Below are 14,730 nucleotides of genomic sequence, written 5' to 3'. Positions count from 1 at the left end.
TTCAGTAATCTCTAGCAGTAGTTAAAGTGGAGACTGATTTGATTCATCAGCTGGGATTGCAGGTTTTGTCAGACTTAATCACCGAAGTCTGAACTTTCTTTGAAATACACTTTCAAAATTGCTGTACAGAAGCCTCTTTCGTACTAATACGTTGCTCTGATCATCTGGAATAGTTGACAAAATGCATCCTTTCCCTATATTTGCTGTGCATGTTAGAGCAACACCATGCTAGAAAAAAAGGTGGTTTATTTTGATCTTCAAAGGAAATATAAAAATATTATAGAACCAAAAAAGGAGAGGGTTTGTCCAATGTCACACTTAATGAAGTTGTTTAAACTGATTAAATCAATACAATGTATATATTAAAAATATGTTAAATATGACATCATTAAAAACACTAATTTGTTTTATAATGAAAAACAAGACTTTAAAGATTTTCTTAATTTTCTGTGACATAAATCAATCCATTCATAAAATAAACTTGCAGAAAATAGAATCACAGAAAAGCGAGAAATGAATAAATACAGTATTATACCACAGTATTTATGCATTCACACAATATAAAATGCAACCGTACATGCAATAAGTAAACCACTCCTCAGATGTATGTACTTGCACAGTGTTGACTCTTCCTAAGATGAGCAGTTGGTATTTGTACCTTTGGGAAGGCTGGGAGGTGGTTTGCTTTTTAAAGAATGCCTTTCCTTAAGGTGTTGAGAATACTTGTAGGCAATGAAGGTCAGCTATCATTTCCAACAGAGTTCATTCCAGTTCGAGGAAGTATATATTAACCTATAAGAGGGGAGTGGAGAGGCTCAAATAATCAAAAAATAACAAGACAGTTTGTAAATACATTTTTTAGGTGTGTGAGTTGAATCCTAGACTGTTTAACCAAAATAAATCATGCATTAAATTCCATCTTCCCATCAACTCGTTGCAGGGGTTAAGGCTTTTACCATAGAAACTATACACATCATCTCTTTCCATTACGCATTCTTAAATATCCATCTGAGATAACACTGAAAAGTACAGCAATAGAGGGACATAGTGTAAAACTTCCATTTTTCATGCCACATGCCAAATATTACTTCAGCCATTCTACGACATCATAGGTGAAGGAAGACCCAAGTCGCTTAATAATTTCAACCTCTGGGGCCGAAACAGGAAAGGTCTGTAAATATAGCATGTTTTGCAGCATTTACAAAGAGATAAAGCTTCTGTTATTCTGTAAGCTTATGTTTATTGATAATTCACAATGTTCTTACATTGGAGGAACCCAAAGAGTAGAAAGCACAGCAGAAGGTGCATGGTGGATTTTTTGTTGGTTTAGTTTACAATCAAATCTGGCTGTAGCTGGCTGCCTAGTTAGCACCCTAACTACGTTTCATTTCTATGGTTTTTTGTCTAAATAGTGCCTTTTCACTGTACCGTTTTATTTCCTGTATTTGTCTGATTTATTTAATTTATTTTACATTTTCTTGCTGGTACATTTTATGTTCATTTTGATTTGAATTTATTTTATGTGACTTAATTTCGCAGAGCAATTCCTTGAGAGTAGACGGGGAAAATATTTATGTCAGACATAGCAATTTAATGTTGGAGGTTTGTATATAATATAAGAAACACTTTCCCTTTTCATGGGCTGCCAAGCTGCATGGGATGGGAGGTCACCTGCAGGCTGTGATGAACACAGTGCATGACATGCATGGGGAAAACCAGCTTGGAAATGTTGCATGTTATGATTCTAGTTTCTGAGTTTTTGAAAGTTTTAGAAAACAAAACAAAACCCTCAGCTTGAATATTGAATGTGTATTTTTGCTAGATGTTTTCAATGTGGCAACTGGGAATAATAGCCCTATTTAGATACATCAAACACATTAGGCCCATTCATCATCCTAAACAGGATTTTTTTTATACATTGCTATTTCAAGTGTGCATCTTCTGTTGAGCAGGGTTTCTGGTTTTCGCCAGTTTAATCAACCTTTATCAAATGTGTTACCTGGATGAACATAAGGCACAACCAGTGGTAGAAGTATGGAAAAACTAATTCTGGCTCTGACACTCAGGGATTTTTTAGGAGCTTTGAGAAACATATGTAAGGATCAGATTTTTAAAGTGAGTACTTAGAAATGTTTTTGATATGTTTGCCTTTTTCATTTTTTAAATGGAAGCATTTCTTGCTCGCTAAAAGTTGGTTCTTACTGACAATGAGCAAAAGCAAAGAGCTTTGAACAGTATTTTAATGTGTAGTACTATTATTTGTCACTGAAGTAGAGATTTTTATTTGAAGAATTTCCATGTAAATCTGGAGTAATCTATAGTTATAATCAGTATCATATAACTTGTTATTAATAACACAAGCTAGAAACTGAAGAAAATGCAGAGTCCTACTGATGTCTTTAACTTAATTCATCCAAATGGGGCTATAAATAATTCCTTTTGTCACAAACTGTCTTTTTCTTAAAAAAAATCATTTTTGTTTGGTAATAAGGAGGTATGTGGATCACAGTAATCAAAACTAATATTTTTTTGGCTTTTCGCAGCTTTTGATCGCTATTCAAACTTTGCTTGTGTATAACTTACTAAAGCACTGTACGTGTACATTGCATAACTTTGCTATGATCAAGTCCAGGAAACATGCCTTGTGTCAAGGCAAAGTAGTTTTTAAAATTGTGATATGAGAATCGTCACTAGCTTCAGTTGTATAATGGAATATTCTTTGTATAATGCTTTAGTTTGCCCTAAAAACATATTTTAGGGGGACATATTTAGTATCCCTTGCTTATTAATCCTAATTTAAAAGTGAAACATTGGTCCTGTAAAAATATTAACTTAGTGAATTGCCGGAAGGTGGGAAGTTTCTTAATGTACTAAGTGCATCTCTGAAGATTCACAGAATTAAGAAATAGATTTGCAGCACCAATAACAGCTTGGTGTTGAATATACAAATGAAAAGACATCAGAAATTAAGTTTGTGTTGGTTTGGGATTTTTCATGACTTGACAATTTTTTTGATCCAAATTGCTCTATCTTAGCCTCAATGGGTCATAATAAAATATAACTTGACATTGATGCTCTGGTGTCCCCTTTGGTGCTTGCCTTGGAAGGTACAATTTAGAGAAAACACCTCTTTGGTAATGAGATGCACAAAACCCACCCATACTTGACAGCTGCATCTGCAGTCAGATTGTCGAATGTGGAAAAGTCTTTAAGTCTTTAAATCTGGTTTTACCAATATGTCTAGGCCTATGTGATAGGCACAATGAGGCCCTCTGAAGTGAAGCAGGTGTTAATTGCTTGCATATTTGGCCCTGTGGTATCATCCTCACAGAAATAAGCATTTTTCATGGAGCTCATGGTATTGAGAGATGCATTTTTATAATGCTCCTTATGTTATCTTTCTTACAGCTGCCTTCAGTAATGTGACTTCTGCAATAAAGCAAGCAATCATTGGAAATGACTAGCCCTTTGAAACAGCAATAATTTCATATTTTGGATGAAATTATTTCTGTTAAATAACTATACACAGCATTATCTTTCCTTTGCGTTAAAATTTGATAGTAGTAGTACTAGTGTATTAGTGGCTGCAAACAAAACCTTATGGCCTTAAACTTTTGGATTTTAAGGTGCTCCAAAGAAGGCTAGCTCTCTAAGCTCTCTAGACACAAGGCACTTTCCTTGATTTGGTTCTTTTTTCTTTTTTATTATTTTAAACTGTTATGTTTGCTTTTGTTGTCGTGTTTTGTCCTACTTTGTTTTACGTTGCGGGTTGCTAGGACCTGGATAAGACCCAGGATGACTTACTGAAACACCAGGCTAGCATTAGTGAGCTCAAGCGCAATTTCATGGAATCCACACCTGAACCACGCCCAAATGAGTGGGAAAAGCGGCGTATCACACCTCTGTCCCTACAGACACAAGGGGTATGTCACTGCAGATGCTTGTCCGCATGCATTTTCATACAACCCTGTAGACAATAGAGTAAATGCATGTTGTCCTTTACATCAAATCTTTGTTTGCCTAATGTAATATTTGTTTATACTAGGTATATGTTAACTTTTTAACACTTGCCATTGGACCTGGCTTTAAATAATGTGTGGGATTTTGTTCTTCTACAACAGCTGGAATAGAATCACTAGAAAAAGTTGGAAGCAATGGCAATATTTTGCTCTGTTTTGAGGACAGCTTAAATTTCATTGATTTACACAGGTGTATGGAGTTAATTTTTCAGCAACAGTAGAACATTTCACTCATTGTTTCTCCTTAACTCTTCTTAGCAGCCTCTACATAAACAGCTATCTGACCTGTGTCATTTGTGAAGGACTTTACGCAATCATTTAATTTACAATGTTGACTTCCTCAGGACATATTTAGTGTATTCATTAAAATTTTTTCACCTTAGTATCTAAAAAGTCTGTAAAAATGAATTTACCTGTTTTTTCTCTATACTTCCTTTGTGACTGAACCTTGAAACAGCAGTTTGGAAAACTGTTTTCCAAAAATACCATCCTATGTATTTGTGGGGGGGGGGGGGAAACACCCAAATAAATTGCTCTGGCTGTTCTTAAACTTTTAATTTTGTTACTTCATATGTTTCTTTTATAGAGTAGAACAGCAAATCAATCCTCAAAAGTAATTAGTTTATATTCTATCATTATCCTCTTCTTTCACTGTTATACCTACCCCCTCCCCACTGCAACAAAATTATTCCTCTTATCTTTCAGTATTACATTAATATCCCTATCTGTAGTGATATATGCATAGGTACAAATTTTCAAATGTATGAGATACATTGTCTCACTTCATAATTACAAATATCTTTTCAGTTAAAACAGGCATTTATATAAAAACGTAACTTAATTTTTGTGTGCATTTTCTACATTGATTTTTTTTGTGTTGAAGTCGAGGCCCTTCGAAATAGCATTCTTTTATCCTTGTATTTTTTCCCCTCATGTAGTATGTTGTGTTGTTTTCAGATGGTTTGGTTTTATGTTGATGTGTATTGTGTATCTGTCTCATTGCTTGTTGATTTACACTGGTTTTACAAAATGAAAACCAAATAGAAAAAAGGAGACCACATTTTCCAAGTGAAAACACTGCCTGGGAAGGAGAAGCAATGGACTGCAATGCCATGGATTGCTGGAACAAAACCAGAGGAAATTGATAAGGTGGCTGCCCTGAAATCTACTGCCTTCTTGCTGCATCTGCTGTGGGCTAGCTGGGGCGCTTCTTTCTTTTTCTATTTTTTTCTTCCTGATGTCAGTACTGAAAGGAGAAGTTGTAAAGCAAGATTTGTATATATGAATGCCAGCAACGTTCTGCTTAAACACTAAACTGGCTGTGAAGTTCTGAATGGCTCCTGTTTGAAAAAGAACACTTCTTGGGTGGAAAATTACTGTATTTTATGTGATTTGGATGAGAGCAAAACATGTATTTCCATTTGAGATGGAAATAATTGTTTGTGGTTATTTAACACTTCAAGAATTTTTTTCACATATTTACTATGTAATCATTACTCAAATCAATAATGCTGTAAAATGCAACCAGGTTCCAAGTACCTCCATGCTTCTGTACCTCTTTTATCCTGGAAAAGGGGGGGATTTTTCCTCCCTCCTAAGCTGCTTAACATCTATGCAGTGAAAAAGCACAATATAATCAGTGGGACTTCTAGTGGTAGGATAGTGATGACGTGTAGCAATTGTGATGTTGCTTTTTTACATTTCTTTTGGACTATTTTCTACCACCTAGGTAAAACCGATTGTAAAGCTGTAAGTCCTATTTCAATAACATCTATAAAAGCAGGTTTGGGTTACAGCATATTTCGATCCCAAATTATTTGTTGATAAGAAGTTTGGGGTGGAGTTCTTTGTTACCCCCAATTTTAAACTTCCTGGTATTATTAGATGTTTCTCAGTCCTATTCCTGGAAGGTATGTTTTCCTGCCTATCTTTAATGATAGCTGGACAGTAGATAAGAATAAAGCAAGGACACCACTGCTAGTATTCTTTCTTTTCTTCCTGCTTTTGCTCCAGTGAAAATAATTGCAAATAAGTCATTTTCTGTGTATAAGAAATGCTACTTTGGATATATCTCATTTGTACCACTGTATTCCTGTATCACTGTACTCCCACAAATGCACAGCATCTGTGACTTAATTGCGATGCATTGATATGTATGTCACAAAACATATGGGCTACCTTATAAAGTTACGGTTATCTAGAATCATCACTTTTTAATCCCCGTGCCCAGCCTCCTCTGCTTATAAACAGTATTTCATGTCAGAGTATGTGCCTATGTGCTAGAAGACATTTTGCCAGGAAGTTAAGCATCTTCAGAGGCTGATGCATTGTTGTAAATACAGTAATTGATTCAAAAGTGCCAATTCTATCCATACATTTAGTAATTAGTACTAAATGTCCCACCAGGGAACAGGGGCTACATTATGAAGCAAATTGCGACTGGTGTTTTCCTTTTAAAAGATTAGAAGACCTAAAAATTTGATGGTGGTAAAACACAAGAAGATGAGGGCATGTGCCTGTCTTTAATTATTATACATATGTGGAGAGAGATGCATACAGTCTGACCACATACAAAAATAAATTTTTTTTCTTTACTGCTTTGAGTGGTTAGAAAACACGTGGTGCCAGAGTGTATGGTAGAAGGAGCATCATGATCATAGTTTTTTTTTTGATGCAAGCTATTAATAGATTAACATTACTGGGTGCAGTGAACTAGGGAAAGAAAGTGGGGATGAGGAGTAATACATTGCCCTGGTGCATAAGGGAAGATTTAATCAACTTCATTCCCATAAAATTTTCTTAGCCACCTTTGGAATACACTTTAAATTTTACCGTAGGGAAAAAAAGTAAAAATTGAAGCTCTTTTTCTTTTCCTTTTCTGATCTTCTTCGTGCCATATGTGTAGTACTGTATGCACAGTAGCATGGTGTAACTTATATAAGTGTTTAGATTCTATATTGCTAGCACATAAGTCCACCCTATAGCAGTTATCTGCATGGTATTTTGGCTTTTCTCTGACATGCTTCTCTACCTTGATTGTCTGTGTTCCCATTTTCTAAGAGAGAAATGTATGTTATTTAATGTTGGCAAAATGTATGTTGCGTTCGTGTTAGGTATTTGTTGCATTATTGGCTTTTTATGTTAACTTCCTACTTGTAAGAGCTTGTGGAGGGAAAACTGAAATAAATAAAAACTTAGCTTTTTCAGAGCCTTGTACCCATATGAATCTTAAAAGCTTGTTTTATTATATGGATTCTTAGTACTACAGAAAATAGATCTGGCTATAAACATAATTTATGCTTTAAAGCAACGTACCCTTGTACGTATTTTTGAATAACAGTTTTCCCACTAGAATGGGAAAGGCTTTTGAAAGCAGTGTTTAATCAGTGCACATTTGCTCAGTTTGTTTCTTTTAAGCTTTTGAAAGCAGCCTTTAAAAGGTCTAATGCGTAAATTCCTCTGAGCATTGTGGGTGCGTGTTATTCAAAGCCAATATACCTGAGTACCTGAAGCTCCAGAAATGGGAATTAGAATGTGCTGAGAACAGTAAATACAGGACTGTTCAGGTAAACTGTTCTGGTTAGGAAATCTGTTGAAATATTAAATGTGTTTAATGTTTATAGTGTAAAATGAAGAGCAAAAGTATGTGTGGTGGGCATACAGTATGAGAGCATGCCTGTGACTTGTGGTCATAGCTGTGTGTTGCCATGTTCTGCCCTCAGCTGGAGCACCTGCTGTGCACCTGTGCTTGTGCAGGATACTCCGAAGCAAATCCTTGTCTCTGTCGTGTCCTCTCGCATGCCTGCCCTGTCCTCTGTAGGTTCTGCCGCTCTGTCCGCCACGGGCTAATTCTTTCCTTTCCCTTCTCTAACTGTCTAGAGCCTAGAAGAAGAGATAACGTCCATTTTATTTAGCCAAGAAGGCTTTCGCTCCGGCCCGGCCCGGCCCTTCGCCGCAGCCCGCGCGGGGCCAGCAGAGGGCGCTGCGGGGGAAGAGACCGAGACCGGCTCCGACACCGCCGCCTCGGCATCGGGCCCGGGCCCGGCCCAGCCCGACCCGCCGACGCCCCAGGTGCCTTCCCCGTCTTAAATAAACTTAAACATACCGGGGGGCTGCACCCCGCTGCCCTCGCACCCGAGGCGGCAAGCTGCTCGCTCCCCGGGGGTTGCGGAGGAGATCCAGCTGAGGAGCTTCGTGCTCCCCTCGCTGCGCATCGGAAGCAGCAGTGGGCTGGTGTTTGAGCATCGCCAGGCATGCCGGCCTGCAGTGTAGGCGCTGTGCTCGGTGAACAGCTGTACAAGCTAGGATTAAGTCACAGATGGTGTTTGATTTTGTGTTCCTGCTGCCTGAACTCGAATTTACATTTCTAAAAATATATGAGATCAAAAAACTGCGTAACAGTGAGCTTTCAGGTATATCCATCATAAATCATTTTGCTGTGGAATAAATACTAATACAGTTGCCTTAATCTCATCATTTGAATCCTAATGGGATCATCTTGGTAGTCACATACTGCTATTTTGACAACGTACAAGCTTCAACAGTCTCCCTCCCAAAGATGAACAATTAATAAAATCTTACAGTAAAGGTTTTTTTTTGTGTTGATGATAAACCGATAGTGGAATGCAGCTTTTTTTATTTATTTATTTTGACTTACCCATAATATTATAATATTATGTATTCCTAATTTAAGAGGAAATTCTTTACGCAGAGGGTGGTGAGGCCCTGGCACAGGCTGCCCTGAGAAGCTGTGGATGCCCCATCCCTGGAGGTGTTCAAGGCCAGGCTGGATGGGGCCCTGGGCAGCCTGGTCTGGTGGGAGGTGTCCCTGCCCATGGCAGGGGGTTGGAACTGGAACTGGGTGGTCTTTAAGGTCCCTTCCAACCTGAGCTGTTCTATGATTCTAATTCCAAATTCAACTGAGATAAGTAATGGCCTCAATAGCATCACTGACCTGTGCATTCATACTTTTATTTTTCAGTCTTTCATAATTAAATTCTTATCCCAATTAATAACATCCATAATTCTTACCTACTTTTGAGTGATATATTTCAATGAAGTAGAAGGAAAGGGGCATAGTTCTGTGTGAGTCTTACAGTGAGTACACAGTACCTGTCTAGTGTCATGTATATATGTTCCTAAAGCTTGCTTGGAGAATGTTATGCTATTGAAAGGGGTTATGCATTGATTTTTGTCCTCTGATTGCTTTTTGTTTCACAGAGACATGCTTCCAGAACAGAAGGGACTCGCACTGGAGTCAGCAATGCTGATAAGGTTCTACTGATTTTTCCATAGTTAAATTTGGCTCTAACTCTTAAAATCCATCTTCATTCTTTCCTTCCTTTTTCAGCTAACCATCACAACCATCTTTTGTCTTCTATATGACATGAACCAGCCATCAGCTTATTTTGTTTCCGTCATTTTCATTTATTCATATGTTCTACTTTTGTTTTTCCTCATCCATGTTTTTTGTGCAGAGTTCACATGAGACTCTGGACATAGTGGAGGAGAAGAAGCAGGCAGAGGTTGGGATAGAAGAAACACTAGTCGTAGACGAAACCGACAAAGGGAAAATGCAAGTTGCAGCTGATGCTGGGGAAACGTGTAAGGTGGAACACCTATCGAAAAAGGACTCTTCTTCATTGCCATCATATAGTAGCAGCAGCAGTAGTAGTGAGAGTGAGGATGAAGAGGTGGGAGAATACCAACCACATCATAGGGCAATTGAGGAAGTCATCAGGGAAGAACAGGAAGAAGAAGAAGATGTGAAAAGCAGAGAACTTGAAGAAAAAATACAGCATGTGGAAGCCGCGCCACAAGGCAGTAAGCTAACTGTACCAGTTGAGAGCACACAAGTTACAGCTGAAGATTCGTTCCAGGAAAACGCAATTATCATACCTACAGAAGAAAAGAATTTGTCAGAGGAAATTAAGGAAGACTTAAGTGAAGAAAAGGAGGAAGAACAGCTCAAACTCAATGGAGATGTGTCTCATGTTGACATTGATGTTGCACCACAAATAATTTGTTGTTCTGAGGTAAATGGTAGAACAGTTTGACGACTAGATTAAACAGAGATATTTCTTTGGATGAAAATGTACCTGCCTTTCTTCTTCTCCTATTCTTCCAGCTCTTCTGGCATCCAACAAGATTCAGATCATTTGGAAGGGGAAACCACTGATGAGCAGTGAAACTGTCTCGTTCAGTTATGGTTTCTGGCTTTTTGCTATAACTGGGTGAGAATCACCAGTAAAGCAAACCTTTTGAAGACTGCCATCTCCTTTTTATCTCCCCATTATTTTATATACATATACATAACATATTATTTATGTTTCTAATGTTTTAAGTCCTGTCTTGTCTATTTGTCAATTGTTTTTGACACTTTGATGACGTGTAATTGTAATTGGAAAATTATTGGCAATTGGAGTTAGAAAACATCCATTGCAGTTTTTGTTCTTTTTCTTAACTCATTATTTGCTGCTTTTCTTATCTTTGTTTCCTTTTGAAGAAATGTTACAAATTTATAGACTAGACTTAGTGTGTGTATATATATATGTGTGTGTGTTTGTGTATGTGTATATGTGTATTCATATATATCTCACGATCTTACTGTGGAGTCTTATAGTGCAGTAGATTTTTAGGGAAGCATGGGTAGGTTACAGTCACAATCAGCTGTTTTAAGCCAACAAAGGTTGAATGGTTCATTATTGCGTAAACTTCATAAAGAATTAGAAGAGAAAAAATGAAGTGCAGGAATGCATGTCTTTGTAAAGTGGACATGATCCTCTGCTGAATTTTTTTGAACAGTTGGATATTTTTTTCCTACTTGTCTCACAGTAGTGACTTTTTGTTCAATTAAACCCAAACAACTTTTTCTTCTGTTGTATTCTGCTTGCGGAGTTCCAGGTGTTCTGATTAATGATATGAAAAAATCAGTTTACAAGACCTTTAGAAGCAGGCACCCATGTTTCCTAAAGCATAGCCTGTTTGGAGGGAGAGCAAAAGGGCCTCTGTGTGTGCAAGAGTATTTGAGGGAGGGAAAGGATTTTTTTTCCACTAGGATTTCCCCTGCTGAAAATCCAATTGTAAAATTTGTTTTTCTGTTCCAGAAGTAGTGCACATTCAAAAGTTAGTTTTGCATTATTCTTGGAATTTCTTGGACTTATTTGCAATTTGACTAAGTAATTCTACTATAAATATCATTAATCTTGGAAATATCTATCTGAACTAGCTATCAGTTTCTTATTTGATGAAACTTTACACAAACTAAGATTCTTCCTACTGATGCTCTTGTATACATTTTAAATACCTATGTTGAAACTTGGTTTTAGCAATTGCCTTCTGTGATATTTTCTGTTGGTGAAACACAGAACTTTGGCAAAGCTTGTTAGGAGATGTTTTTTTCCTATTGTGGATGTGTGTAGGTAGAGGGCTGGTTTATTAGTCATCATTTCGTGGTGCTTATTACATGCTTTTCAACTGGAGAAAACAGTCCAATACTTATCTTATTCTTATGCTTTTCATGTGGCTTTGATTTTTACTTTCTAGTTCCACTTAAACTTTCCTATTATGTCTTTTGAGTTGATTGTCTGTTTCTTGCACCATAGCCTCCAGTAGTGAAAACGGAGATGGTAACCATTTCAGATGCCACACAGAGAACTGAAATCTCCACAAAAGAAGTTCCGATTGTTCAAACAGAAACTAAAACCATCACATATGAATCTCCACAGGTACAGTGGCAGGGTGATTTGTTATATTAAAGTTGGGCTTTATTCCAATAATTTGTAGCCCCAAATGTATAACGTCCAAGAAATGCTTTTCAAAAACCTATACTTCTTCTAGCAGCTAAGATTATACTTTGGCTATGAATTAGTTAAGTGAAATGTGTATAGACAAAGCAATATTACTCCTAAAGTTCTGAAAGTCTTTTTTGATAAAAATAACTTAGTTGCTGCAAATATAAAAGTTGTATTTAGGTTTGGAAACTTGGTTAAAATATCTCATTAAAGCACTTAACTTTGATAATAAATTTTCCGCAAGAATGAACTGTAACGGTTTACTGAGTCTATGTGACGTTGTTACTTGCACGACTTCTACTTAAATTTCAGTTCTGACTTTTCCATTTGAACTAAATAATGTGTTCAGTAATAAGAAAACTTGCTTTGACTCCTATGAAAACATAGCTTTTAAATACCAAAATACAAAAATGCTATTTTTCATCTTACAGTTTGATGGCAGTGCTGATGGCAGTGCTGGTGTGTTGCTGAGTGCACAGACAATTACATCAGAGTCAATTTCTACTACCACAACTACACACATCACCAAGGTAAAATGGATAATCTCTCTGAAGTTTTTTTTAATTAAAAAAAAGGCAAAAAATTCCAAGTCTTGCATGAAATCTCTGATACCTATATATCTGCTAAATTATTGAAGAAAGCTGACTTCAAGTGGATTGGATTAATTCTAGGTACATGTGAAAGTTGATTTTTCTGCGTACAGTTTTTGAGCAGAATACCCTTAATGAATAAACAGGAATATCTGGGAACAGGACAGGAAAAGGTAGAAAATGTGATTAGTTTTTTTTGTCTTTCATGTTGGTCTTATTTCTGTGCTTGGCAAGGAGAACATACCTACATTTTTTGTTCCGGTTCTGTCATCGCTTGCTGGTATCTTAGAGAATCTTTGTTAACATTGCTGATGTGCCTGAGGTCCACAGGAGCCCTGCTTATGGCGTCTCTTATAAGGATGTACTGAAACAATGTTTTCTCAGACTCTGTGTCGACCTTCCTTTGTGCCCTTAGGTTTAGAATGTGTTTAAAAACTGATCATACCACTACATTACTTTCCAAGCATATTTTAGTGCTGAAGTACGTGCTCTGCATTCCATGCTTGAAAAGAAAAGGAAAACTCAGTGTTATCAGGGCATCACATCTATTTCGGTCTCATGTGATGTTTAATGCCAGAGTATGTTAGAACTACTAAAGTGTTGTTTTTATTCATCGTTTATGTAAATATCAAATTCTTGGAGTGCCCCCACAACAAAGTTTCCAGCTCTTGTCTTTAAACTTTTAACATACTTTTTTCAAGGTTACAGAAAGCACTGTTTACAGTGAAGCAAACGGGAAGAAGGAAATGTAAAGTGTTAGTTTGGGATTTTTTTCTTCCCAAGACAAGATGTTTCACATCATCAGAGAATGGAACAATAACCTGTTGCTGACTGTATAAATTAAGCAACCAGATATACCTAATATTGAAAGTTGTGTTCATGGAATAACACTGGATGGATAATGTTGGAAATTTATCAGATGAAAGCTGCATAAAATAAAATCAGCTCTGAATTTACAATGAGTATGTTTCTTTAGATGGAATAGCAACCAGGTCCTTTTCAGTCTCTTGATCCCTTTTTCATTCATTAAGTCATCACTGTTTTAAGAAAAATCTTTATTCAAAAAATAGTGATATCATGGATATAAATTCTTTTTAAATAGAAATTTCCATGTCAAGTCCACATGTGAATGCTTCTTTTTGGAGGGAAACATTAAGGAAAATAGCTTCATTCTTGTCTTCTCAAATATGATGGCGATGACCATAACACAGTAGATCCTTATATTTTTGTAGACTGCTTATTGTCGATCAACAGGCTTTACGAGCTTTCTAAATGAACTTCATATTTTACATCCCAAACTGTTTGTTTTTGATAAAGGTGCCTGTCAAAATAGTTCTAATTTTCAAATGGTGTTCTTGACGGGCTTATATCGCATCTTTTCTAATAAAGGCCAGTGGATCTTGAGAAGTACTTTATTTTTTTCTTTTATGCAGACTCATTTAAAACAAAACAAAAAAAACAGCTACCATACAATTTTATATCTGTGAAAATTTTTCTGTGTGCTAAAATTAGAGTGAGAAGTTAAGAAACAAAGCATTAAATTATTTCCATCAACAATGTGAAATACGTTGAAAACTTGACACTATGGTATGTGAGTTGAGGAGAAAAAAAAAGGATTGTGCTTGTATTTGATGGTGTGGTATTACTTAGTGAGTATTATTCATTAGAAGCCCATGCTGGATAGATTGAAATCAAAGACAAGAATTTTCCTTGTTGCCAGATTTATATCGTGGAAGAGCCTGGAATTCCTGTTGGTCTGCATATCGAGATCTGTTCAAACTTGGGCTCCAATAACAGAAGAAATTCTCCATTACTTGTTTTTTAATCAAGCTTTTTTTTTTTTAACAATTGCTAGAGTGTGACTAACTGCATAACTGAAAAAGGATGACTTGGCACCAAGATTACTTACTACTAACTGTAGTCCAGTGACAGAGAAATTTACTTGCTTCAGTGCCGTACCGGAAAGCTTATGGCCATATAAAATAATTACACAAAGTTGTTTTCTTGTGTTTTTTTTTTGTGCCATCTGTAGATGGTAAAAGGTGGGGTATCAGAAACAAGAATTGAGAAGCGAATTGTCATTACTGGAGATGGAGACATTGACCATGATGAGGTGAGTATGTAAGCTGTTAATACTTACAATGTGTTATCACTAGTCCAGTGAGTTATAGAAGATTTTTCAAAAACCTGCGTTAGGACAAAGGTGGAGAACAGAAGGATGTAGAAAGATCCTGAGACTGTTGATTTCAGCAAATCTGTTAAAGTACGCTATTTAGCGAATAGAGAGCCTTTAGAGTAAAACTGAGAGTTATAAGCATTTTTAACTTT

The 14,730-nt window shown here is 36.6% G+C and overlaps 1 protein-coding gene across 42 annotated transcripts in view; it reads left to right on the top strand.

Moving 5' to 3' along the window:
• Positions 1-14,730, top strand: part of EPB41L2 (erythrocyte membrane protein band 4.1 like 2) — a 109,880-nt gene that overhangs the window by 88,222 nt on the left and 6,928 nt on the right. For 17 of the 42 annotated variants that reach the window (XM_035538451.2, XM_035538446.2, XM_035538453.2 and 14 more), the window contains 9 exons: positions 1,540-1,602; positions 3,777-3,923; positions 5,064-5,168; positions 7,899-8,090; positions 9,240-9,293; positions 9,497-10,054; positions 11,624-11,746; positions 12,244-12,342; positions 14,435-14,515. In XM_035538451.2, the coding sequence (XP_035394344.1) occupies positions 1,540-1,602; positions 3,777-3,923; positions 5,064-5,168; positions 7,899-8,090; positions 9,240-9,293; positions 9,497-10,054; positions 11,624-11,746; positions 12,244-12,342; positions 14,435-14,515 (1,422 nt within the window). The remainder of the gene's footprint in view (positions 1-1,539; positions 1,603-3,776; positions 3,924-5,063; positions 5,169-7,898; positions 8,091-9,239; positions 9,294-9,496; positions 10,055-11,623; positions 11,747-12,243; positions 12,343-14,434; positions 14,516-14,730) is intronic. The other 25 variants (XM_035538479.2, XM_035538476.1, XM_035538482.2 and 22 more) reach the window with 5 other exon arrangements.

Source organism: Cygnus atratus, chromosome 3 (genome assembly GCF_013377495.2).
Source record: "Cygnus atratus isolate AKBS03 ecotype Queensland, Australia chromosome 3, CAtr_DNAZoo_HiC_assembly, whole genome shotgun sequence".
Lineage (NCBI taxonomy): Eukaryota > Metazoa > Chordata > Aves > Anseriformes > Anatidae > Cygnus > Cygnus atratus.
This window is presented reverse-complemented; position numbering and strand designations above follow the sequence as displayed.